Source organism: Ursus maritimus, unplaced genomic scaffold (assembly GCF_017311325.1).
Source record: "Ursus maritimus isolate PB19 unplaced genomic scaffold, ASM1731132v1 scaffold_3, whole genome shotgun sequence".
Classification (NCBI taxonomy): Eukaryota; Metazoa; Chordata; class Mammalia; order Carnivora; family Ursidae; genus Ursus; species Ursus maritimus.
Genome location: NW_024425563.1, coordinates 14,790,757 through 14,818,356, shown reverse-complemented (window position 1 = coordinate 14,818,356; position 27,600 = coordinate 14,790,757). Strand labels below are relative to the sequence as shown.

At 44.6% G+C, this 27,600-nt stretch overlaps 1 protein-coding gene across 1 annotated transcript in view; it reads right to left on the bottom strand.

The window, feature by feature from the left end:
• Nucleotides 1-1,050: 1,050 nt before the first annotated feature.
• Nucleotides 1,051-27,600, bottom strand: part of ZC3HAV1 (zinc finger CCCH-type containing, antiviral 1) — a 59,781-nt gene continuing 33,231 nt past the window's right edge. The window contains exons 7-13 of the mRNA XM_008697373.2: nt 25,818-25,992; nt 20,480-20,600; nt 16,839-16,941; nt 14,561-14,642; nt 13,674-13,804; nt 13,154-13,290; nt 1,051-4,958 (exon numbers count right to left, since the gene is read on the bottom strand). Of these exons, the coding sequence (XP_008695595.1) occupies nt 4,693-4,958; nt 13,154-13,290; nt 13,674-13,804; nt 14,561-14,642; nt 16,839-16,941; nt 20,480-20,600; nt 25,818-25,992 (1,015 nt within the window). The 3' untranslated portion in view covers nt 1,051-4,692. The remainder of the gene's footprint in view (nt 4,959-13,153; nt 13,291-13,673; nt 13,805-14,560; nt 14,643-16,838; nt 16,942-20,479; nt 20,601-25,817; nt 25,993-27,600) is intronic.

Below are 27,600 nucleotides of genomic sequence, written 5' to 3'. Positions count from 1 at the left end.
TGCTATGTCCTCCAACTCAGATTCCGAAGCTAGCTCTTAAACAAAGTGCTGACCACTCCAGGCACACTTGTCTAGCACAGATTTTGAACAAGTCACTCCAAAAACCTGCACTAATATCACTGTTATAACCTTCTAAATGGAACCTACTTGTTCTCCCCTGCTCTTTCCCAGCGGCGTCCTTCAATGTGGCCCCCAGTGGCTCTAACTACATAGTCAGCACTGAGCATGCATTGCCCCTTGTGGTAGTTATCGCTACAGTGGCAAAGGTAGGACTCTGAAATGGATGCCCCCCAGCTCTCCTTCCACCATATGCTGGACTGAGGAGTTCCACCACAGAAATCTGCTAATGGCAGCCCTTCCCAAGCATAAAACAAAAAAATTAAGACTTTAAATAGAATCTTCTCAAACATTTCTGAAAAATGGGGAGACTTCGATGACAAAGCAACAAACAAATAGAACAAATAACTTATTGAAAAAAATCCAATCCGCCCGTGCTTGGTTTGCTAGCATTTTTGTGTATTTGAATGTGGGTGCTTCGAGAGCAATGGATTGGCTGTACGTTATTTACATTGAGATCCAAATCCAATGGGTTTTACCTTCACTTGAACCAAATTTATGTTGTCATCTAGGTATCTTCTTCCTCTTTCTTTCCATCCAAAGCTTGGTGATTCAAAAAGAATGAGTGGAGAAGACCTTTTGAAGGAGGGACTGATAGGGTATCTTTAACTTTTTGTGTTTCCACCCGTTTAGCTAAGTTATCGTTGTGCGGGACTGTTTCCACCCCTGCGACCAAAGGAAGAAAGGCATATTCACGGCTTCCAGCCTCTCCTTCTCTAAGCCCCAAGACAAAAGATGTGCCAACCAACCGTGGGCTACGCCATCACCACCACGCTGCCTCTTACTGACAGCTCCTTGGTCATCAAGTCCTGGAATGAAAAAGCCAGAAGGGGCAAACACATCCACTAGCCCCCACTGAATAAATTAGTGTCTGCAGCTGATTATCTTTTTGGAGATACCTAGAAATAAATACAGTCAATTCAGACAACAGGGCAAAATTAATATTTCTTTATTGGATAGTTTCGAATTATGCTTGAAGAAGAAATACAACTCAACGCTCAACGGCTGGAATGTAAACAGCTGAGCTTACTTTATTCAACACAATGTATCCCAGATATCCCCGTATCAAACACTCAGCTAAGTATCAGGTATGGTACAGTGAACAAGACGGGTTGACTCAGCCCTCCAAGAGCTTGCCTTCTAATGCAGAAAGCAGACAACCAACCGCAAGTTGGACAGATGCTAAACATGAACAAAGGAAGGCACATAGTTTTTTAAAGACCGGGGGTTGGGAAACAAGCATCTCATCTACTCCACAGGATGACTCTTTACGGAGGGAGAGGTAAAAGTAAGCGAATCGGAGGATGTTAGACATTAACTAAGTCAGTGGTTCTCACTGCGGTATTTTGGAAATGGATGGGTTGTTGGCTTCAGAACCGGTGGGAACTATTCCTGGCACTGAGTGGATGCAGCCAGGGAGATGCTGCCCTGCAGTGACTGGGCTAGTCCCATACAACGAAGAATTACTTTGTACCCTATTCGCCTCTTTAATGTCCTGCTGGACATTTATGTAGGACCTACAGCTCGTTGGAGAGAATATCACTCGTTTTTCCCTCTCAGACAATCTGTTACCCTTATACCAGTTAAGGCAATTGCGCTCTTTCCCTTACCACACACAGAGAAGTGGTCTGTTATCACCCACCCGAACACTGATTTTCATCCTAGCGTCACCCAGACCTCTCATCTTTCATTTTCCTGTGCTTCTTTTTCAGAAGCAGCCTCGGAACGACTCTGAAATTCAAACCTATTCACTGTAAGTAGGAGTAAATATCTACTTCATGAGGTCGTATAGATAGCATAGTATGCCTGAGTATTTCATACCGAACTCCTTTTATTTTCGTTACAAATTTCTTTCCTTCTGTTTCTCCATGATAATGGAGTTGGGATGTTAAATGGGTTTTTAAAGAAATTCATGGGCGTAAGTAGATTGTATCACCTAGGAGTCCTCTCAGGCCAACCAACGGGATGTGACAAGATGTGACTGCTCTGGAAAGGGTGAACAGATCTGATAGGGTTTATGGTTGCCCTGTAACTGTGGGGAGGAGAGGGTGCCATTGGCACTTAGTATATGAGAGCCAAGTATGCCAAACATCTTGCAATATCTTGGACAGTTCCTCACAATAAGAAACTACTCTGCACCCTACACGAATTTTGAATGTCTCGCTAGACATTCTTGTATGACCTACAGCTCGTCTGCAAAAAATAGAATATTTCCTCATTTTCTCCATGTCGCCAGTCTGTAGATTTTCTTGCATAGTACCTTTATTTCAATTAAGGCTATTTCGATATTTCTCTTACAAGTACTATCATATGCAAGTAAGTTATGCATCACCAGTTTTTACTCTAAGGTCCACTCCTATCCCTGCTTTTTCATTTTCTCATACTTTGTATAAAGTCAATTTTGATCTTCTACCTTCTTGTAAATTTGCTCATTATAAGTAAATGTAAACATCTGACTACTTATTTAGGTCTTCTAATATAGTCGTGCCCAAGTAATGTACCTTTCATTTTCCTTTTATGCTAATGTCAATTTTAAATTTATTTCTGAAATTATGTGTAGGTAGAGTATATCACAATGGATTGTACTTTGAGGATAATAAAGCAGATGTTACAATGTAGTTGTCAAAAAAAAAAAAAAGGCATGATCGTTGAGAACCACTGAGCTAGGGGAAAGGTGTACCAAAGAATTCAAAGTAAGCCAGAGTGGCTTGGGTAGAAGAAAATAAATGATAGAGGGCAGGGAAGGGAGAAATCATGTGGGGCCATAATAATGATTTTGAACTTTATTCTAAAGGCATGGTCAGATGTGTATTTTTAAGGATTATTACGTAAAAAATGTTAAAATATGACCATTCTTACTGCTAAGTAAAGAACAACTCAGGAGGGGACAAAGAAATATTTAAGAAGGAAAATTGGACTTGGGAACAGCTTGGGAGAAGGAGAGGAAGAAGTCAAGGATGACTTCTGGATACAGAATAGTAGGGGAGAAGGTGATTCGTTTGAAGGAGGCAGATCGAGAATTCCATTCGGGACATGTTGCTTTAGAGGCGTCTGTGAAATATCCAACTAGAGATGTCTAATGGGCAATCAGAGTTGGACAAATTGCATCTCTGAAAGCGTGAGAACCAAGATCACGGAATGAAAACTCCAAAACATACTACCATTAAAAAAAAAAAAAAAAGCGAATGAGAGTAACTATTTGTGACAAGCCTCCCAGAAAATAACCCTGCCCTAAAAAAATCTCTATACATTTGTTACTGGTGGAGTGCTTTAAACCAAGCAGTTGTGGCGATGTCTGTACTGATCTATCATCTGACAAATATAAAATCAACTCTAATACTAATTAACTTTTATAACATCTCTGCTGGCAGGAGCTATAACAGCAAACTTTGGTGAATGATACAGAATGTTGAAAAGGAACACTAGAAGGAAAGGCCTGATTCATGACAAGGAAAGAAATCTTGGTCCAGGAACCTCAACTGCTCTAAAAACTGACTGTACTACAATTCCATACAATCCGTTATATTTAGAAAAAAGAAGCCCCTTGCAGGTGTAAGACCTATTTGAGGCATAGTTCTCTTTGTCCTGATTCCATGCTCACCAGGAAACAAATCTCGCCTCCTTAAGGAGCCCAGCCTTCAGTAGGGACGGCCTTGCTCCTAATTCCTTGGTGAGCCTCATCTGCTACAGCGAACGACTACAATAGCACTCAGGTTTATCAGTCATGCTTCTGTGAGTCTGGTTATTGCAACTCAGACCCCCCACAATACAGACACTTCATGAAAGTTCAACCTGAAAACCTTCTCTATAATCATATATTAGAATATAAATGTCTACTCTGCCATAATTATATAAAGAACCCAAAGGGGCAATTAACTCCAGTTGGCTGCTTCTCTCTGAGCCCCCGTTTTCGGCTCTTTTCATTGCGTTCCAGAGAACCAACCTGAATGGAGTCCCCTAAATAAACGTAGAGATAAAGAAATGTGTGCCCCAACTCAGTTTTACCACAAAGGTACAGTAGAGTTACATCTGTAATGGCATTTAAATTACCTTTTCTTCCCCCAGCCCAGCATTTTCCTAAACCCCCCCCCCCACACACACACAACTTTCCATAATCTTCTATCCAAGGCGGGATGGTCTTATGTCCTTACTTCCATAGGCATTTTTAGATTTCTCCCAAATTGCCCATATTAATTTTCTTTCAATTTAACCAAAACAAAACCATGTCATACAGTAAACGAAGAGTAGCTGGGAGAGAAACTTGTTGCAGTTACAGATGTTTTAGAAACCTGTCTTTCCCGGTTATATCTAAGACAGTGATTTCCAAACTCTATGACACCATTCGAATCCTCTGGGATTTAAAAAAACACCACTGCCCAGCTCTCACCCCAGAAAATGATTTAGTCGGCACGGGGTGCAATCTGAACATTGGACTTGTTAAAAAGCTTCCCAGATGATTCAAATGTATAGCAAAGTTTGGGAACCACTGATCTACGGCATTTGATAACTAGATGAGAAAGGTAAAAATGTATTGTCTGGGGCAGTCTGGCTCTGTTATGGTCTCCTTCATCCCTTCTAACTAATCACGCAGGCTTTGTCTAGTTCAGTATATTCAATCACGTATTCTGGGTAAATCTGATCTTTCTCGAAGATGACAAAAACGGAGGGATTCAACCTTATGTCCACATAGCTGTCATATGGTGGCGGGGGAGGGCTGGTGTTTCCCATCTCTCCTTGAGTAAAATCTCCAACCAGGACTCGAGCTACAAACATAACGATGTTTTTGGCATCACACTGGCAACTTTTATGGGAATGGATGGCATCTTTTGTGAAGTAAATTCCTAGAAATCATCAGAAAAAGAGAAAGGGTAAAGAATTATTATGAAAGAAGGCATGTCGCTTGTAAGCTTAGCTACATACCATCAGATGATGGGCGTCCCCTAAGCATGTGTAGCAACACCTTACTGATACTTAAAAACTTTTCTTTGTACTGAAAAAAAAAAATGTTTATTATGCAAGGAAATTTGAATCCAGTATATATAACCCTACTGAAATAACCAAAACACTTGCTACTGTGCAAGGAGCTCCCAGGGATGGCATGAGCCACCCGCTACAGTGACCAAGTGATATCACAGCAGCCCAACTCATGCAAATCATGCAGGGTGAGCTGAATTGTGACTGGATGAATCAAATATACTCCAGCAGAGGCCTTTTTCTGTTGTGCACACTTTAAGGAACAGAGGTCATTTATTACTAATGGGAGGGTCCTAGAAAACGTGAAAGAGGGAGGCGCAGCACAGCCAAACAACTGACCCTGGTAGACCCTTTCAGAACAGCTGATCTATCTTCCTCCTCAACTGTAAAACAAGCCCTGTATCACTGAGGTCTCTCTCTCTCTCTCTTTTTTTTAACATTTTATTTATTTATTTATTTGAGAGACAGAGCATGCATGCAGCGGGGGAAGGGGCAGAGGAAGGGCGAGAATCCCAAGCAGGACTCCACTCTCAGTGTGGAGCCTGAGGCAGGGCTCCATCTCACAACCCCGAGATCATGACCTGAGCTTAAATCAAAAGACCCGGGCTTCATGAATGAGCATTCCAGGGGCCCCTGCATCACTGAGGTGTCTATACACAGCAGATCAACAATGCTTTCCTAACAAATTAAAATTTCCTGTTTTCATTTTTGTCATTGCTGGATACTTTTTTTTTTTAAGATTTTATTTATTTATTTGAGAGAGACAGCATGGGGTGGTGCGTGCAGAGGAAAAGGGAGAAGCAGATTCCTGCTTAGCAGGGAGCCTGACACCAGGCTCTATCCCAGGACCCTGCAATTATGTCCCAAGACAAAGTTAGCTGTTTAACCAACTGAGCCACCCACGCGCCCCATTTTTCTCTGTCTTTTTAAAAAGAAATCTGGGAGCGCCTGGGTGGCTCAGTCAGTTAATCATCTGACTCTTGATTTCAGCTCAAGATCTCAGGATCATGGGACTAAGCCCCATATCAGGCCCCGTGCTCAGCTAGGAGTCTGCTTGAGATTCTTTCTCCCTCTCCCCTTCCCCCACCCCCACTGCTCATGCTAAATAAAATCTTTTAAAAAATTTAAAAAAGAAATGTGTGTATGTTTGCAAATCCTGATTTTCTATGCAAAAGTTAATTCGTAAAATGAATTCATTTTCTTTATGGTAACAAGTGCTTAATATTTTTTCATTTATCTTGTTTATTTTTTAATTACTGATTTTTTTTTCTTTTTTATAATTTAGATGTTTGAATTCCAGAAATACTGCTTATGCTGACTAGGTCCGATACTGGATATTCTGGGTAAATGATGTTCAACGCTATTTGGAATAAGAAATGAAAGTCCACCTACACCGAGCTACCACTTCCCGACCCGCTGTCCCTCCCAAACAGTCCCTGACTTGGTGGGGATACTCTCACCTGTTTCTAGGCATTCACATACATATATAACACATTTACTCTGATACGGTTTGATGTTCTTTTATTTGTTCATTGATAGGATTATACTGTAGGAACTGTTCTGCATTTTTTTACACGCTAGTCCTAGAAATTTTGCTGTCACCCCAATTAGACCCACCTCATTCTTTTCAGTGGCTGCACAGGACTCCATTGTATGGATGTATCATAATTTAACTCTTGTATTGATTAAACTGTAGGTTGCTTTTATTTTTTTGCTATTATCAAGAACACTTTAAATAAATGCTTTTAAAACATCCTAGTAAATATACCTTTGAGAGCCTGTATAAGTATTTCTATAAAACAGACTGCAAAACTATAATGGCTGAGCCAAAGGACATGAACATATTAGATTTTGACAGATATTACAAACTGCACTCCAGAAGCAGTCTAAAAATTTTACCAGCAATGGAGAAAGTCCCATATCTCCAAACCTTGCCAACACTGGATATCAACTATCCTTTTAATTTTTGTCGATATAAAGTACAAAAAAAAATCTGATTTTAATAAGCATCTCCTTTAATACTAGCAGCAGTAAGCATCTTCTCATATGCTTATTGGCATATTTCTTTTTTCTTTTTTTTTTAAGATTTTATTTATTTATTTGACAGAGAGAGACAGCCAGCGAGAGAGGGAACACAAGCAGGGGGAGTGGGAGAGGAAGAAGCAGGCTCTTAGTGGAGGAGCCTGATGTGGGGCTCGAACCCAGAACACTGGGATCACGCCCTGAGCCGAAGGCAGATGCTTAACCACTGCACTACCCAGGCGCCCCTGGCATATTTCATATGTTCTTTCTTGGAACTGCTTTTCCACATCTTTTTTTCCTGTTTTTTTTTTTTTTTCTTTTTTTACTGATGTGGGACCAAAACAAGCTTATTTAAAAGACAGTGACCATATGGACCTTTTTATAATCTTACAAAGTAGGCCAGTAGATAATTGGAAAATGACCAAGGACACAAACGACAATCATCACCCCACCACAAGTCTATTGGGCCACCCACTCCACCCGTCACTGCCAACGACCCTCCTTCCTAGCTAGTTTCAGCTCCTCAGTTTTACCAGATGACCTGCTACAGACCTATTCTATACTACTCGGCTATCCTGACTACAGAGGCTGTACCTTCTTTTACTTTCAAAGATTTTATTTATCTATTTGAGAGAGAGAGAGCACACATGGGGAGAGGGGCAGAGGGGAAGAAGAGGGAGAAGCAGACTTCCGACAGTGCAGGGAGCCCGCCTCAGAGCTCGATCCCAGAACCCCGAGTTCATGACCCGAGCCAAAGTCAGATGCTTAAGCAACCGAACAACCCAGTGCCCCTGTGCCTTCTTTATTTCTCTTTTGATGGGCACCCACTACAACTATATCACACTACCCATCCCTGTGCATCATAGTACAGTCGTAAGTCATTTCTAAGTCTGCCAAGAGCCACTCCTCATATGTCAATTTCTGGAACTTCTAAACAATTTAAGCTATTTTGTAAAGAAATCTTTCTAAAATATATACTCTTCTCTGATTTAAAAAATAGAACAAGTCATTTTGCCCTTTCTTTTCCTGATGCGTCAGATGTAGGCATTAATTCTGATATATGGTGTTACAACTAGGGATGCCCTGTTGAGTTACTGAGGGGGACAGAGCCATTTACTCTTATACTGATGGTCTATACACAGTATGAAAGAGAAACGTTAAGTTGTGTTTGCGTCTTGCAGATCATTCCCCCTCTCATTCTCCACCTAAAACTGCTAATTTTCTTCCTGCTGCCCGCCTCTAGCGTCTCTTTACTCCCACTCCACACTTGCTGGGCTGAGAAAAAAAAAAAAAACAAAACACTGTTCTGAAATAAGACTAAATGATTCTGAGAGGCTCCCAAGAAAAAAACATACACAATCTTCAGTACAGGGATTTTATGACAACAACTCAGGCTACTCATAACACAGTTGTTCACTCCTTCCGATTCCAAGTTATCTTTCAGAAAGTGAATCTTCCCAGATAAGTGAACTCCACTTATGCATGTAAAAGGTGTCAAATAAATAGTATGGAGTTACTGGTAAAAATATATTTGACTTAAAGCAAATGGAATAAAATCAATAGACAAAAATTTCATCTGTATTTTTCTTGAGTGTACATTTTTATTGCTTGATAAAGCCATAAAACCTATTTGCAACATTCAGAGATAGCTGTGCATATTTTAATAGCACTGAGTTACTTTTATATTTGTTAAATTATTTTTTCCTATTTTGTAATATATGGCTTTATAAGTCTCAGCACTGATTTGATTATTCAGCTATTTTTTAAAAGATGTATTTATTTATTTTAGAGAGAGAGGAGAGAGAGCACACACCAAGTGGGGGGTGGGAGGGGGAGAAGGAGAGAGAATCTCAAGCAGGCTCCACACCCAGAGCAGAGCTCGACCCGGGGCTTGATCTCACGACCCCAAGATCATGACCTGAGCTGAAATCAAGAGTCGGACACTTAACCGACTGAGCCACCCAGGTGCCCCAAACTATTTTTTTTAAATAAGCTCCATGCCTAATGCGAGGCTTGAACTCACAACCCCCAGAGATTGGGAGTTCCATGCTCTGGGCCAACCAGGCACCTGAGCTGAGCAAGCCAAGCACCCCTATTCAGCCTGAGCCAGCCAGGCACCCCTATTCAGCTATTTTTGCTTATCAGTGGTAACCAAATGAAAGCAAGTGAAGCCAAGGACAAAAGATTTTTTATACAGTTATTCTAGGTCTTTGGAGGATATCTTTATCATTCACCATTCAGAAAAGAGTAACCATTACCCTAAAGAACTGATTTTTAAAATGGATCATCAGTTGTTTTTAAAAATCACTTTTATATAATCTAGAATCTACATTTGCTTAAATGAGCCGACCCTAAGATCCAACCTTATAGCCCACTCTCCTAAAACTTGGACTCCATCTTATTGCAAACACCTCTTAGGAGTGATAGATTCCCTGAACCCCAATATCCTCTTCATCCCTTCATCCTTCTACTTGGATCTAGGCCACCCTCATTTCTGACCTGAAATCTTTTTTTTTTTTAAGCTTTATTTATTTGGGGGGGGGGATGGGCAGAGGGACAAAGACAGAGAGTCTTATGCAGACTCTACACTGGGCACGGAGCCCGAGGTGGCGCTCGACCTCGTAACCCTGAGATCAGGAGGACCTGAGCTGAAACCAAGAGTCAGTCACTTAACCAACTGAGCCACTCAGGCACCCCATGGCCTGGACTCTTGAAACGACCTCCCTACCTACTCTTTCTTCCAATAGGCTTGGTCCTGCCTCTCCTTTCTTACATGCAGCCAGAGTTATCGGTACTTCCTTCTCAAAGCCACTGGTGGTTTGTGATTGACTCCTGGATAAAATCCCGCCCCTCCACATGGCTTGCAAGGTGTTTCAGGATCGGACACTACCCTCCAGCTCCAGCCTCATCCTTTGTCATTGCCACAAGACCTTAAATGTCCTGTGCTGTCCACAGCCTCCCTGGGCTTTGTCAATCTCCATTCTTCATAAACACTCTTCTCCCAACTGTTTTGTTTTGTTTTGTCTTGTTTTTTAACCTAGCTAGCTTTTGTTTGCCCTAGAGGTCATATTTAGACTTCACAATATGCTGTAATCTACTTTATTCATTTTCTCATTTATTTAGTATAGCTAACATAATGGGATAATATTGTGCTTTTTCTTTCTTTTTATAATTCTTTATATATAACCATCTTTCATTTTAGCCAGACATATTCTGTGCCTCAGAGAGAATAAGAAATCACTGGAAGGAATCTATAAGGAGAAAGAAAGAAACATGGTCAGCTTTTGATAACCAAAGGATCTGGACATGCACTGCAAAAAATGGGCTTCATTAACTAGAAAGAACTCTGAATGAGACCAGGGAAAGGGACCTTCTTCTAGGTTGGGAGTCCCAAAGTGTGAAGTTGGCTCTAACTGGGTTATTCAGGCATCCTGGGCTCCAGCATGCTGGGCCCGTCAGGGATGACGGAGAGGAGTCCAGTGGCAGAGGAACGCAGGTGTCCCACTTCCTGGCTAGAATACCAACATTCCAATTCTCTGTGGGTTCTTCTGGGTTTTCTACATAGCCACTCATATTATCAAAAATAACATCTTTGCTTCTTTCTTTCCAACCACTGGGAGGTACCTGGGTTGAGGATTTGGGGAGATTTATATATGTCAATGCCTGCAGCACTCTGGATCCCAGGTATGTTCCCCAGCCTTATATGCCTCCCCTACGGTCTCTTAAACCCAGTTTGTAACCAGGACCGGTCCTTCTTTGCTTAGTTATGCCCCCAAACATGTGCTTTTTTTTTTTCTAATTTCACCCTGCTTCCACTTTTTATCCAAATCGGAGTTTTCATCATCTCCTCTGACTGTGAAGTTGAGTGCCTTTTATCTAAATGTTGTTCTTATCCTCAGTGTGGACTGTTCAGCAGGTTGGCTCCCGTGTCCCAACTCTTATCAACTCTCCGACTAACCTGCCTTCTTCTCTGATCCTCCATTTCCCATCGGATGCTCTCTTCCTGCCTCCAATTTATCAAAGGCAACCCAGAGCCCTCCTACTGTCCCAGGCACATTTCACTCTCCTGATACTCTCCTTAACACAGTCATATGCAAAATCATGCAGCTAACAGCCTAACCGGAGAGGTTTCACATGTGCAAGAGGGGGGCTTCGTTTTCCCTCAGAGAGGACCAGTATCTCTGAAGTCTACCACTTGGCCTCTATTAGAACAACTGCCTGAACTTTTTTAAGATTATGGGCGCAGTGGTTCATACCCATCTATCTAGCCAGGGCTAATACCATCACAGGTGATGGAAGTGAAAAATGGATATGAAAAATAAATACGAACAACACAAAAACATCTTCTAACTCCAGGTAACAGGAGGCAGGCCAGGTAGAAGGATCACCACCTTCTCAAGGGAGGGTGGCGTGGGCAAAAGGGGCACAGTTCCCAGACAGACATCTTGCCCATCTGTGAGAACTGCAGACTCCAACTCAGTCTCTGTTTCACACCACTCACAGGGGTTTTTCCTGGCTATCAGGAACTCTCCTCTTTCGTCAAGTTAAGGAGAAGTGACAGTCAGTGAGTAACACCATCAAACTATCAAGATACATTTCAAAGGGTTTCAGAGCCCTTTCATGTACAAAACAGGAAAAACAGACTACACACCCATGCATGTCACTATCAGAGCCAATGAGGGCCAAAACCTAAGAACATGTATGTACCATATTCCCATTTTCTACGATAAATATTCCTCTGAGTTCTAACATAAGAGAGACGTACTTCACGCAAGGTGGTCATCCCGCTTTCTCCAAACATTTCTGGGTCAGTTTTAGTGAGGCATTTTTTAAAGTTTACTTATTTATTTTAGCAATCTCTACACCCAACATGGGACTTGAACTCACAACCCCAAGATCAAGAGTCGCATAGTCTTCCAACTGAGCCAGCCAGGCGCCCCTTTATTGATGCATTTAAACTTAATGCACATGAAATTCTCATCAAGTCATTCCCCTGCTTAAACTCTTTCATTAGCTTCCCATGCCCTCAGGGTCAAGTGTCAACTCTTTCCCGTGGCACTGTATCTTACACCACTTGGCGCTCACTCTCCACAGGGACTCTGAAACATAGATGACCCTCCTGTGCCTTTCCTTGGAAACACCTCTCCAGCAGGTTAGGGGTCCATAGGACCTGTTCACTCCCTCTGCAGTAGTTACACATTTGCCATCATTTGATTAATGATGGGAAGTAATTTTGGTGGGGGCCATGTCCACTTTGTTCACGCTATGTCCCCCAGTATCTAGTGTATTGAAGGCACTCAAAAATATTTTTTGGCTGACTGATTGGTTTCTTGCTTTCCGCAGTGTGTGTGAATTTAATCTTCATTGTGTGAATTGAGCCCACTTTGAAACTTGATATATACTCTTAATTTTTCTCTTACGATGAGTGATTCGTTGTGTTTGCTTATTTTAAGAATTACACGGAAGGTACAACCCAACACCAAAAAATAATCTTATTAAAAAATGAGGGCGGGGCACCTGGGGGCTCAGGTCATGATCTCAGGGTCCAGGGATGGAGCCCTGAGGAGGGCTTCCCGCTCAGCAGGGGAGCCTGCTTCTCCCTCTTCCTCTGTCCCTCCCCCCCGCGCGTGCTCTCTCGCAAATGAATAAAATCTTAAAAAAAAAAAAAAAAAAAAAAGAACCCATCAGTGGCGACGGCAGGCTACTTGTAGTGGCTTCACAGGGTTGGACTTAAGTCAGGAAGAGCCATGGGTAGAAGTGAATAGTAAGGCAGATGATGTAGCCAACAGGTCAAAGCATGTGTGAGACTCTTCCATCCTTCCACCTCCCAAAAAACCCAAGACGGGAGCAGGGCTGATACAGCACTCAAGTCCCAAGTCAATGTACTACTCTAATTTGGGCCATTAAGGTTAACATGAGCTTAATTCTCCATGCATGCAAGAGCCCGCACATGCTGGTTAGTACAAAATCATGACTTACACCACGTAACTGACCCTGAGTTATAACTCTACTAGTTAGGCTTCTCTATTCCAGCACAAACCTTTTCCATATTTGGTTTCACCACCAGTTCCATGTAAGATCCAGTCAAAATTATTCTCACAGATAGACTCCACGTGCATGCGGCTTGTTGCATAAAATAGGATTTTCTCCGTTCTGTTGTTCATCTTCATTTTTTTCCTAATAGAGGAAATGTGAGACTTAACGCCCAGAGCAATCCTCTCCCACTCTGGTTAATGACATTAATCCCAATAAAGTCTAATCATCTTAAAATTGGATTCCACCCACTTTCAGAATGGAGCTTCTAACACTAATGCACCAGGCGCAGAAAAGTAAATTTATGAGAACTTTTAAATGACAGATACATTAAATCAAAGAGTCGTAATACTGAAGCCGAAAGAGAGAAGTTCGAGTTTACAAAATGAAAAAATATCCAGACACTGAAAAAACTCTTGACTGTAAAATCAACCAATGAACAGGTTTCAAAATATAGCTCTTAACTGATCCTTTCAAACTTTATGTTAAAACAAAACAAAACAAAACCTGATAACATGGCCACCAACCTTTCAAAAGTGTTCAAGAGCTTTGTATTCTTGATCTTCTTTATCTTTTCAATCTTGAAATTTTTCATGGAAGCTTTGAAATACTCACTTATCATGGAATATTCCGGACAGCGATTATCGATCTCTAACAACTGAAAATTTTAAAAAATAGGTAAAATGTGAAACAGGAGACATTTAAAGCATGTTATATCCACACGCATGGCCCCTATGCCATGGAGTATCCTTGCCAGACTTCTGGTAGCAGGTGGGATAAGCTGGTTTAGGGTTTCCACATCTGGAGGTTCATTTTAGTAATGAACTCGCTGGCACGGGCCCATCAGCACTGGGCCCATCTGTGCAGGCTGACTTAGGGCTAGCATTATGCTTAAAGGCAAAGGGACGCCCCCTGGAGGTGTCAGATTTACTCTTAAGACCTGGTGAGTTCCTTGCCTAAAGCTAGAGCAAGGCACCCAAGCAGAGAGGCCTACACCCAAAGCTGGAGCACGATGTGGAAGCTAAGTGATGCAGAAGGAGTCTTGCCCCATCCAAGTTAGGTGATGAGGTGAGGCAGTGTGTATGCTCCCACAGAAACCTGCTTTTTAACTCCAACTAGAGACGAGGTGCTTTTACTCTCTTTCAGGTTTCTCATCCATAAAGCGGAGATGATGGTATCTATCTCATAGGGTTGTTGTAAGGATGCGCCCATAAGAGACTGTGTGTGGCTGGACGATGAGGTGCCCCAGAGAGGGCAGCTGCTCTCTGGGAAGGTAACACAGTTACCATTTGGAATCTTGACCCAAGAGTTTTACAGAAACCATTCATCCTTTCATCCAAACACACACATTTACAGCTAAGTACTTTTCCCCCACTTTAAACAATTTACACACTAAAAAGTAAAAACCAAGTACCTTATATCCACTCAAGCCAAAGTCCCACTGAGAATGCAATGTCGAGGTTAAAGGCTCTGACCGGGTCTGCGCCGGCTGACAGCTACAAAGAAGAGAAAGAACTCACTTCGTTCCCTGTTCCATATGCCCAAGTTCTGTCCTGAAATTCCAGCCACTAAGCCAAGGTTTCCCAGAGAATTTTTTCTTTGTACTTTATTTCGGATTATATTCCTGCATATTCCTGGTACAGATGTACTAGTAATCATGCTTTTTAAAAAATGCAGTCATTATTCATAATTTGGTAAGTGAATGTGATTTTCCCATTGATTTAAAATGCAAAAGCAGGGGCGCCTGGGTGGCGCAGTCGTTAAGTGTCTGCCTTCGGCTCAGGGCGTGATCCCAGCATTATCGGATCGAGCCCCACATCAAGCTCCTCTGCTATGAGCCTGCTTCTTCCTCTCCCACTCCCCCTGCTTGTGTTCCCTCTCTCACTGGCTGTCTCTATCTCTGTCGAATAAATAAATAAAATCTTAAAACAAATAAATAAATAAAATGCAAAAGCATTCATTCTGTTTTAGATTTCTGCTTAACCTTCAGAGGACCTAATATGTGAGCATTAAGATATCTTACAGCGTCTTTGTGAAACAATAAACAATGAGGCACGGGGGGAAGGTAGACCGAGGCACGGGGGGAAGGTAGACCGAGGCACGGGGGGAAGGTACACCGAGGCACGGGGGGAAGGTACACCGAGGCACGGGGGGAAGGTACACCGAGGCACGGGGGGAAGGTACACCGAGGCACGGGGGGAAGGTACACCGAGGCACGGGGGGAAGGTACACCGAGGCACGGGGGGAAGGTACACCGAGGCACGGGGGGAAGGTACACCGAGGCACGGGGGGAAGGTACACCGAGGCACGGGGGGAAGGTACACCGAGGCACGGGGGGAAGGTACACCGAGGCACGGGGGGAAGGTACACCGAGGCACGGGGGGAAGGTACACCGAGGCACGGGGGGAAGGTACACCGAGGCACGGGGGGAAGGTACACCGAGGCACGGGGGGAAGGTACACCGAGGCACGGGGGGAAGGTACACCGAGGCACGGGGGGAAGGTACACCGAGGCACGGGGGGAAGGTACACCGAGGCACGGGGGGAAGGTACACCGAGGCACGGGGGGAAGGTACACCGAGGCACGGGGGGAAGGTACACCGAGGCACGGGGGGAAGGTACACCGAGGCACGGGGGGAAGGTACACCGAGGCACGGGGGGAAGGTACACCGAGGCACGGGGGGAAGGTACACCGAGGCACGGGGGGAAGGTACACCGAGGTACGGGGGAAAGGTACACCGAGGCACGGGGGGAAGATACACCGAGGCACGGGGGGAAGGTACATCGAGGCACGGGGGGAAGGTACACCGAGGCGGGGGGGAGGGGGGGAAGGTACACCGAGGTACGGGGGAAAGGTACACCGAGGCACGGGGGGAAGGTACACTGAGGCACGGGGGGAAGGTAACACTGAGGCACGGGGGGAAGGTACACTGAGGCACGGGGGGAAGGTACACCGAGGCACGGGGGGAAGGTACACCGAGGCACGGGGGGAAGGTACACTGAGGCATGGGGGGGAAATACACTGAGGTACGGGGGGAAGGTACACCGAGGCACGGGGGGAAGGTACACCGAGGAAGGGGGGTAAGGTACACCGAGGTATGGGGGGAAGATACACCGAGGCATGGGGGGAAGGTACACTGAGGCACCAGGGGAAGAATCCTGCTGTCTGTCCTGTACAAACTGTATTTCAGGGTATAGTTACCCAGGAAGAAAAAGTCTTCTTTACAGACAATTCACAGCTATTAGTTTCTTATAAAAAAGTAAATGAGGGGAAATGTAATAGATTAAGAGCCTTAAAAGACAAATCCACCAAATGCAAATGTATATACCTTGTTTGGATAAAAATTTGTATAAATCAACTACAAAAATTCCTGCTTGACTTTACACCCGCCTTGAAATCTGTTTTATGTAACCACGTATCACCCCCGGGGGGGGGGGGGATCCATCTCCAAAACCGTTCATGAATGATGTAGATTTTCCTGAGTTTCATGAGCAGACAGAGGAGAGGTGGACTTCCTGCTCGCCTACCCTTCGGGCACACTGCCCGGCTTCACGAGCACAGACAGTGCTAAGGAAGCCTCTGTGTAAGGCAAGCAGGAAGATGTCAAGAACACAGATTCAGGAGTAAGCTGCTGACACCTGTGGCTGACCATCTCAAACATCTGCCGGGAGGCAGCGCTCCCCAGTACTTACTTGAACCCACTTTTAATCTGCTGCACATCCTTGTAAGACATAAATGCTGGCCTTCTGACAACATCTTTTTGGGTCCTGGAAGCTAGGTTTGTTTGAATCATGCCTTTAGAGAGAAAAAGGAAAACAAACAAGAACCAAGGATTAGTCCTAGAAAATGATGTCCTGTTACTTTTTGTAGGCTAGTCACACAGCAAATATTCACGACTGAACTGTAATACGTATGAATAGAGAAAACCCTTTCGGATGGGAATTGGCCATGATTAAACACTTGTATCCTTCACTGCCCTGATGCTAAGACCCAGAAAATAAAGATGTAATGAGACGAGCAGTCCGCAATTAATCTAATCTGTAAATCAAAGTCCGATCGTAAAGGGAAGGACTAGGGCAGCCAGATAACAAGACATCATCCAGGTCAGCTGCCCTAAACCAGTCATCAATGGTTAGGGTTTGGAATGTGGAAGCTAGATCTTGAAGGATTTTTGTCTATAAAGTGTGAAATGTCATTTTCCATTCATGCATCTTACAGACCCGGGTCCAAGCTGCAGTCAGAGGGAGCTCTTGAAAAAGTAAACCATCTGGGGCGCCTGGGTGGCTCAGCCAGTTGAGCACCAACTCTTGGTTTTGGCTCAGGCTGTGATCTCAGTGTGGTGGGATCAGGCACTGCATCGGGCTCTGTGCTCAGTGGGGAGTCGGCTTGGGATTCTCTCCCCCTCCTCCTCTGCCTCTCCCCTCACACACGCACCGGTGCTCTTTCTTGGTCTCTCAAATAAATAAATAAAATCTTTTTAAAAAAAAGTAAATCCTCTTACATTGCTAGTGAAAGTATAAAATGGCACAGCCACTTTACAAAACCATTAGGCAGTTCCTTATAAAGTTAAACATGTAGCACCTACGTGATCTAGCAATCTCACTCCTTTGTACTCACCCAAGAGAAATGAAAACTTACACCCACACAAACACTTGCATTTAAATGATCCTACTAGCATTATTCTAATAACCAAAAAGTGAAAACAACCAAAATACTAAGTGCGAATGCATAAAAACAAACCACGGTATAGCCTTACAATGAAGTATTACTCAGCACTGGAAAGGGAAGAGCTATTGTACGTGCAACAGCATAGATGGGTCTAAAAAACATTCTGAGTGAAAGAAGCTACCCACATGCGGAGTATATACCACAAGATGCTATTTATATGATGTTCTAGAATAGATAAAACTAATCTAGTGACAGAGAGGAAACGGGGGTGGGGAGAGACCGATTGCAAAGGGGCATGAGGAAACTTTTTGGATTGATGGGAATGTTCTAGATCTTTTCAGGATAGCAGTTGCATGCAAAAGTCAGCGCTCATCCAACTGCACACTTAAAATGGATGCATTTTGGGGCGCCTGGGTGGCTCAGTTAGTTAAGCATCTGCCTTCGGCTCAGGTCATGATCCCAGGGTCCCGGGATCAAGCCCCACGTCTGGCTCCCTGCTCAGCGGGGAGCCTGCCTCTTTCTCTCCTTCTGCTGCTCCCCCGGGTTGTGCTCTCTCTCTCTCTCAAATAAATAAAATCTTTAAAAAAATGCATGCATTTTATTGAAGCAATCATGCTTCAGTATAGTTGATGCAAAGTGAACAAAAATAAACAAAAGATAAAATGAGATGGTGCAGGGAGCCTGGGTGGCTCAGCTGGTTAGGCGCTGGACTCTTGATTTTGGCTCAGGTCATGATCTCAGGGTCAAGAGATCAAGCCCCAGTCTGGCTCCAAGCTCAGCAGGGAGTCTGCTCTACTCCCTCTCCTTCTGCCTGACCCTCTCTGCCCTTTCCCCACTCGTGCGCGTGCACACCCCCCCAAAATAATTAAATATATCTTTTTTAAAAAATGAGGTGGTGCCACAACTCTGCTCCAAACCTTCTTGCAGCTCTCATCTCTTAGACCTTCTCACTGTTCTTTGAAACCTCCAGCTTGTCTACAGTTCACAGTCTTAGGGCGAGCCCCTCCCTCTCTTGGGGGCCCTCCTTCCCGTGTGCACGGGCTGCTCCCTTCCTTCCAAAGGTTCCTCCCGGGACAAAACTAGATGCTCTCCTAGGGACTCCTCCAATTCTCTGGCTTCTTCATCACACTGCTTCATTTTCCCCAGAGCTGTTACCACTTTCAGAAATTGCCTAATGCCCACACCTAGAACAGTGCCTAGCAACAGAGCCGGCACTCCAATACTAGTTTAATGAATGTCAGAATATAAGAAATAGGAAAAAATCACCTAGAATACCACAAACTCCTCTGAACTAGTTTCTATGAACCAAGTGAACAAAATTGCTGGTCAAATTTCTCCAGATTCGGAAACAAGGTACATTATTGATTCTCCACTCTCCCCCACCTTTTCAAAATTGCCAAAACAATAGAATAAAAACCAAAGAAAAAAATTTTGATTTAAGCCATTCTTAATTTCACCACCCAACAGAAGAGATGTCCATTTCTTCCTATTCTCTTCTGGTCTTGGTCTACATGCATACATTGTTGCATTTACCATGCATATTAAATTTTTTTAAAAAAAAACTTCTCTTTAAAAAAACAACTCTTCATTTGAAATACAACAGCTAAAGAGAAAGGCACAAAGGCATAAATTGGAGTTTTGCCTTTTTCGTTTAACAACATAAATTTTGCTTTTACTGTGCAGTTTTCATAATCATAATTTTTAAGCAGTTCTCCACCGAAATTTAATACCCCAATTGCTTTGGTCACTATGCTACTACCCCCACAGGCTGTTCCTCTGCTGTAGCATGTCAAATAGGCTTTACTAAAGATCTTCATGCTCATCGCTTTTTTTTCCTTCTGGTGAATTATTTCCTTAGAAAGATTCTTAAGAGAATGAAAAAGCAAGCTTTTTTTTTTTTTTTAATTTTAAGTAGGCTTCATGTCCAACATGGGGCTTGAACTCACGACCCTGAGATGAAGGGTCGCATGCTCTACTGACTAAGCCAGCCAGGCACCCCAAAGCAAGCATATTTTAATATCTCTTGATATGCAGAACCAGATTGCTTTCCAAAATACAGTAGTTGGTATAAAGGTCTTTCAAAGCTACATTACTTAAGACAGTAATTGGTACAGGGCCCAAACCTCAGGCACCACCTGGAATGTCAAGGACCCGAGAAAGTCTTTATCTCTTTCAAAGCTCCTGCAGGGCTGATGGAGAAAGGGCAACCATCTGACCGTATGCAGGGAAGTGTCCCAGGGGTGCAGCTAATGGGACAGCACATTCAGAGGGAGGGCGGTTCCTGCCCTGGTTTCTTACTAACACAGACTGCTAGAAGCTAAGCTGAAGGCCTTTCCAGGGGGGCTCAAATGAACATGCTGGAAGGCAAAGTCTTCAGAAAAGCTAATGGATAAAACCAATCGCCTAGATGATGAAGCCCCGACGGAACAGCAAGGTTCTACAATTCTGAAGACACCGATGGGCCCAAAGTCTCTACTGCTGTCAGAGCCGAGGTTCGAGCACAGGCCTCTTGACAGCCACTGGCTCCTGCCCCACCGTACCGCATGCCTTGCTGAAAAGATCCCTGATCCTCGGTACGGCATGACCTCCCTTTGCTCCCACCCCCACGTGGACACCGCAGGCCAGATCCGAACGACGGGCACCGCTGCCAAGCGCAGAGTCTTACCCACAAAACTCAGCTCGTAGTTCCGCGAACCCGCCTGAAACGGCACAATCCCCCTTGGATAGCACAGGAAGAAGGACTCCAGGTAGGAGGAGTCGACGCTTGAAGCTTGCTGACTGTCAGCCTAATTAAAAAAACAAAAAACAAAAACAAAAGGTAAAGACACTTCCGGGTAAGCTTTTAAGAAATCTCTACCATTATATCCTATACAATTGTATTTTAGCCATGGGATTGCCACAGGAATGCATCTTGCCTCCCAAACCAGACTGTAAAGGCTGCCGGGCTGGGGCCAGGTCACACTGTCTTGTGGCGTCCCCATCACGGCGCTAGAAGAGAACAGTCTACCTTGCAGGAATGGACCATGCTTGGTGGATGCCTGAAAAATGAAGCTCTTTGTAATGTCCTTTTTACACCTTCTGTAAAATAAGACCCAAAGCGTACAGAGCCACTTATACCCATGGTACAGAAATCACGTCTGCCCTCGCTGCCTAACAGAATCCAACACTCGGGCATGAAGTAGAACATCGTAGAACATCGTTCCTAGCTGTTTTTACACCATCACGTGTGAGCAAGCAGTTTCGAGCTGTCGTAAAAAACCGGGAAGCTCCAATGAGCATACCGCAGTCCAAATGGAAATGACCTCCCCCTTCTCCTCTGCCCTGAACCACGCTAAGCAAATAAAATGGACTGCCCCCACCAGTTGGTCAACAACACTGAAAGAGCCCTTGGATTTGCCACTCACTGTGGCTGTAATGAAAGAGGCAAAGAACACCGCCCCAAAAATGTAAATATAGAATCTCTGGTCTCAAGGCCTGTACGAAGGGTCTGACCCTCAGAATTGGGTGGGTAAACACTAGCGTGTTGATTCTAGCAAGGAGACAAGCTAGGCCACCATTCCACTGTCCACACCCTATGCAGGGGTGGCAGACCAGGGCAGACTGGATGTAAGCCCTAATAGCAGGGGTTCCCAATACTTAATGGTGAAGAGAGACTTGTTCCTTATGATCTAGAATGTAGAAGCTAATGACAGCAAATTCCCAGCCGGTGGCAGGGAGGGGGTTCTCTGTCCCTTTAATGACACTGTGGGCTCTGCAGCTTTCAGCTATACCCACCCCCTCCCTCTTCCCCAGTGAACGAGCCTGCTGGATGTAAGGGGAGGGGGCCGCAATGAAAGCCTCCAAGGAGAATGTCCTGGATGGAGAAGGGCCTGAACCAGGTCTCTCTAGCCTGGGGAGGACTACAGTGAGGGTTGGGAAGCTGGGTTCAGATATCTGCAGACAGTGCAAAGCAGGAATAAACGAGAATGGGGTTCAGAAGGAAGAACCAGGACAAACGGCTGGAAGTGATAAGGAGGCTACCTTTAGCGGAACTTTCTGAACAACAGCATCCAACACTTCAGTTACACCTCGAAGAGGTTTGCTGCAACAGCTGCTGGGACATCATCTACCAGGATGATTGTAAACAAGGCTGCCATACTCATCGGGCAGCAGGAAATGAGACCGCCATGATTAGATGATGCGGGGCTGAGTCACACGCCCTTCCCGGACCCCAAAGAACAGCTGACGTGGGCAAATGCCTACGAACACAGGGGGTGGCAAGGCAGACCTGTCACCTCTGGGAACCCTCATCTGCCAACTTGAATCTCTGTCCTAACCTCCCATTCTGGCAGCCAAAGTCCCATATCCTTCAACTGCCAGCTCAGCTCTACAGGACCCTGTTCCCGGCTGCACGGAACCTACCGAGCTCTAGGCCAGGGCCTTTCACACTGTGTGTGTGAATCATAGGGAATCATGTTAAAATGCAGACTGAGATTCAGGGACAGGGTTTTTAATTCTGCATGTCAAAGAGCCCCCACGGTGCCAATGCTGCCGGACCAGACTTTTGGGTCTAGATCAGTGTTGTCCGCTGGAACTTTCCGGAACATTTCACTGGAAATATTCTGTTCTCCTGTTTGAGAGCCACATGCCACACGTAGCTGTAGAGCACTTAAATGTGACTAGTGTGACCATGGAACCGAAGCGTTCATTTTATTCAAATGTAATGAATTGAATTAAAACGAAACAGCCACTACAAGTGGCTGGTGCTTGTCCTACTGGACAGAGCGAGGCAATTCCAGTGTCTGAGCGTTTGGACAGCCCAGCGTGCCTCACACTTGGTCCCTCCTCGGGCCCTTCCCTCACACTGTATACTCCAGTTCTGCGGGAGCAAAGGAGTGAATGAGTGATGGGGCCTTCAGTGATTTATTCTCCCAAAAGACTTGAATGCGTATCTCCATTTCAGTGTCCAGGCCTTGGCTTTTGTCCCTTGCCCACATGACTGCCTTGATCTTGGTTTCTAGCGCTAGGGTGCCTTTGCCTTGGGCGGTTCTCTCAGGCCATGGACTCCAGCCCCTCAACACCAGCTGTCACAGCTACTGAGCTCAGCTCCCAGCTAGTCAGCGTCTCTGAGGGGCTGGATCTGCAGGTGCTGCCAGATGCAAACCCCACGGCCACCAGGCGCCCTCCGGTCACTCGTGCTGTCCCCGTGCTGTCACTCCTGCTGTCACTCCGCCCTGCACCATTACTGCCCACCTGTCCGGCTGTTCAACCATCCCTCCTCCCAATGCCACATCGTCTCCCTGTCTGCCACCTATGTATGGACAAGTCCTGGCTAAGCACCTGAACTTCCATAAAAGAATATCAAGTCTATATTCCAAAGAGCTCACAGTCAAAGCATATGCACCGACCCCTGGTTGGCAAAAGCTGTTCTCCCAGTTTCTACTAGGGAGGCTCCTAACCCAGAAATTTCAGTTGCCCCAACTCTTGTTAAAAATTCAATTGCAAGAAATAAAACCGGCAGGACTCTCCCTATCTGAAGGCTATATGGTCCACTCTTTTCTCCAAATATTCTAACCTCTATACTGGATCAAACCAGGCCATCGAAGAGCTGCAGACTTGACCCACACACACTGAACTCTGGAAGAAACCAGGCTGCTCGTGATATTGTGGTTCAAATCTTCTGGAACCACCAATTTTTATTTCACTTGGACAGACAGCAAGGAGAACATCAAACCTAGGGTCTGTTTTCCTCCTTTTTTTTTTTAGTAACAAAAGAACCAACTCAATTTATATAATGATGGGTCTAATTAATATGAGAGGGTAAGAATTTATTCACATCACCAATAACATGTGCCACAGTTTAAAGGAATCCAACAACATTCTACATGTCTGCATGAAGTTCCAGGAGACATTCTAGAACTTTGCATTTAACACAGACCAAATGTCCCAGGGAGAACTTTATATCAAGAAGTTTTATCAGACGGGACACCTGGGTAGCTGAGTCGGTTAAGCGTCTGCCTTCGGCTCAGGTCATGACCCCAGGAGGGGTCCCAGGATCGAGCCCCACATCGGGCTCCCGGCTTAGCGGGGAGTCTGCTGCTCCCTCTCCCTCTGCCCCTCCCCCCGCTCATGCTCTCCCTCTGCCTGCCGCTCCCTCTGCGTGTGCTCTCCCCCACTCACTCTGTAACAAATAATAAAATCATTTTTTTTAAAAAGTTTTCTCAGAAGTTCCTTGATTTCTTGATGTTTTACTAGGGAACATGAACAATGGGACTTATGTACATTTAAATATCATCTATTCCCCACTGACGGTTCTCCTTGGTCTCTGGGACCCCTGATGTCACTAGAATGCAAATCTTTTCCAACCCTCTTCCCCGTCTTACCAAAAACTGCAAGCATTTGATGTAAGAACCACTGAGGCCTATAGTTTGTTTTTATTTTAACCAAGGCTAATTAACTTGAGTTTGTAATATCTATTTCCACAGTCAACTCCCAGAATCACTTAGGCAGAGCTGCACTTGGATATCATCCTCGGCTCGACCGTAGGAAGAACCTGGACAGAGCGCGACAGGACGGGGGTTTTCACACCATACTGTCCCGCAAGCCATCAGAGGAGGGAGAAGAGCAAGGGGGACGGAGAGCAAGAGACCAGGCTCTGCGCCCCTCTCCTACTTCCACAGGGCAGCTCTGCTCTACTCCCGTGTGTTCATTCGGGTTCTGTGAGCGATGGTCTGCGGACACGGATCTGCTGCTACGACAGCGGGGAAACCACTGGACTAGGTCGAGTCAGAAGGGCTCCCGGGGAGGACCTCACTGGCTGCAGCGTACATGCCCCCCTCTTGGTGGCCCCAAAGGAGAGCTTCCCTCAGGCTCCACTGACAGAAAAGAGCAGTGCTCCTCCTGAGCAGCTGGCGTGTTCTCCCCGTAGAGGCACGGGGGACCCCGTGACAGAGGGTGTGTCTCCCTGTGCTTTGGATGCGGGGCAGCTCACAGCCAAACTCATGACCCATCGACTTCTATGCGGAATAAAACCTCTTGCTGGCATTTCATTGTCCCTACTCTGGCTCTGGCTTCATTTTTTTAAAATTTGTGTTTGTTTGTTTTTAAAGATTTTATTTATTCATTTGACAGAGAAAGAGAGAGAGCACAAGCCGGGGGGGCGGCAGGGGGAGAGGGAGAAGGAGGCTCCCCACTGAGCAGAGAGCCCGACGTGGGGCTCAATCCCAGGACCTGCCGGGATCATGACGTGAGCTGAAGGCAGATGCTTAACCGACGGAGCCACCCGGGCACCCCTATTTATTTATTTTTAAGTAGGTACCACACCCAGAGACCCCGACACGGGGCTTGAACTCATGACCATGAGATAGAGAACTCAGTTGAGATCAAGAACTGGACATTTCACCAACGGGGCCACTCAGGCACCCCGGCTTTGGCTTCATTTTAATCTCTCATCTTGCTTTCCTTTTTTCTTTCTTATCACTCTGATTTCATCGCTTTCTCTCTCTCTGTCTCTCAATTTAATCCTAGGCACAAGCCCCGCTTATCTGAACTTCTATCATCTGTTTCCATGTCCCTGTGTGGGTAAGCCTGCCATCGTCCAGTCCCGGTCTTTCGAATCCATCTGAATCCAGATCCTGGCCGAATCCTGGTGACCGTCTATCAGTCTGTTGATTTCTCACCCCGCCTTCTCCGCTGGCTGAAAGCAGTCCTCTCTGCACATTTACGAACTCACACTAGCTCAAGGTTCCACCTTGGTGCCTGATCGTGCGGAAAGAAGGGTGTGTGGCTAACTCGGGTCTCCAGGGTTTCCTTGTAAATAATTGATAGATGCTGCTGCTTATGACAGTAGAGTGTATGCTTACCAAGAAAAAGGCAAACACAGCTGTGCATAACGTGAGAAAGCACTATTTCTACTACCCCGTCTGCTCCCCATGGGTAACCATGTAGACATCAAACATTTTACTAGTGGTTTTTTCTGAAGGTGTCATGTTTAAACAAGAGCCTCCTGGAGGAGGGGTACTCACCTCCTCTCCATATTCAACCCATTTGTCCGATTCACTCTTCCAGTACCAAATCCATTTCGTGGCAAAGACAAAATTGGTCAGTGCTGTGACAGACGAGGGTGTGGAGAGGCGTCGGATAGGATTAAAATTACAAGTCATTTTCTGGAAATCGATATCTTCATTTCCAGTAGAAAAGCTGAGAGGGAAAAGTTTAAAGTTAACGGAACACTTCAGTGACCTTGATCTTCTACAAACTGGCCTTCCCTAACGAAAGCACAGACTGAAGATCTTAGAGCTGACAGGGATCTTCAGATTTTCTCTATAAGGCCCCAGGTCTTACATACAAAAGAAGAAAAAACTGACATGCAGAGAGGGTAGATAAGTTACCTACCTCATACAGTTAATGATTTCACAACATATATTCTCTCCTCAGCCAATATGCCGGAATAAAGTGGGCCCACAAAACAAATGATTGGCTCAATGTTAGAAACTCACAGTAGGTCAGGTTTTTTCAAGTATTATTATTTAATTAGCTACACAATGTGGTCTGAGACCTTCGCAGGAAGCCGGGAAGGTCAACTTATTTTCATAATAATAGTAAGACATTATTTGCCTTTTTCACTTTCATACTCTCACAGGTGCACAGTGGAGTCTTCCAGGGGCTACATGATGTGTGATTCTCCAACAGATTCGCTGTGCCAAAATATAAAACCATGTCATTCTTCTGAATGAATTCTGTTTTGTTTTGTTTTGGAAAACAGGTTATTATTTAGTTGTACTATATAGTTATTACATATAACTCTAATTACATAAGATATAAAAATATGGTATTTATGTTACCATAAATGAGTTTGTTATTGTTTTTTTCAATGACTCCATAAATATTGAATTTTTCTGTTTTGATTTTTAATATGGTAAATACGGACAGCTATAATTCACATAAACAGAAGTTCTTTGGGACCCTCAATATATTTGAAGACTGTAGAGGGGTCCTGAGGCCAACAAGTTTGAAAATTATTGCTCTAAGAAACATCTCCTAAATCAGTGATTCTCAATGAGGAATAGTTTCGTCCCCCAGGGAACATTCAGCAATGTTGAAAGACATTTTTGGTTATCACAACAGGAACCTAGTGGATAAAGGCCAAGAATGCCGCCAAACAGCCCCCCCAAAACAAATAATTATCTAGCCCCCAAAGTCAATAGTGCTAAGGTTGAGAAAAGCAGCTTCAGATTTACCTAGGGGGGAGAAACACACCTCCAAACAAGAAAGCAGCTGATGCTACCCTCTAGTGGCAAAATGCAGTAACACAGACTCTTCACCAAAAATTCACTATGAAACGTTGGAATGTATGTGACTGCCCCATCCCCACCCGGGCAAAGAATTTCCTTGTAACAGGAAGGAAGAGGAGGAGGAGGAAACAGAATCATAAATACAGAAAACAAATTGGTGTTGCCAGAGGGGAGGGGGTTGGGGGAAGCAAAATAGGTGAAGGGGAGTAAGAGGTACAAACTTCCAGTTATAAAATAAATAATCACGGGGATGAAAAGTACAGCATAGGGAATAAGAAAAAAAGAATTTCCTTTATAAAACGAGGATGCACCATATAAATACGGTCATGAGTGGTATCACCCAGTTGACCCCGGGCAGAAACAGAAATGTAAGGTATCCTCTTAGAAACCTCCAGGATAGAGAAAAGAGCAAACATAAAGGAAGATACAAAATGCTCAAGCAGACAATAAAATTCTGCACTAGAACTATATGAAATTACTCAACTCGAGCTCTACAGCCATAAAATTAAGCCAG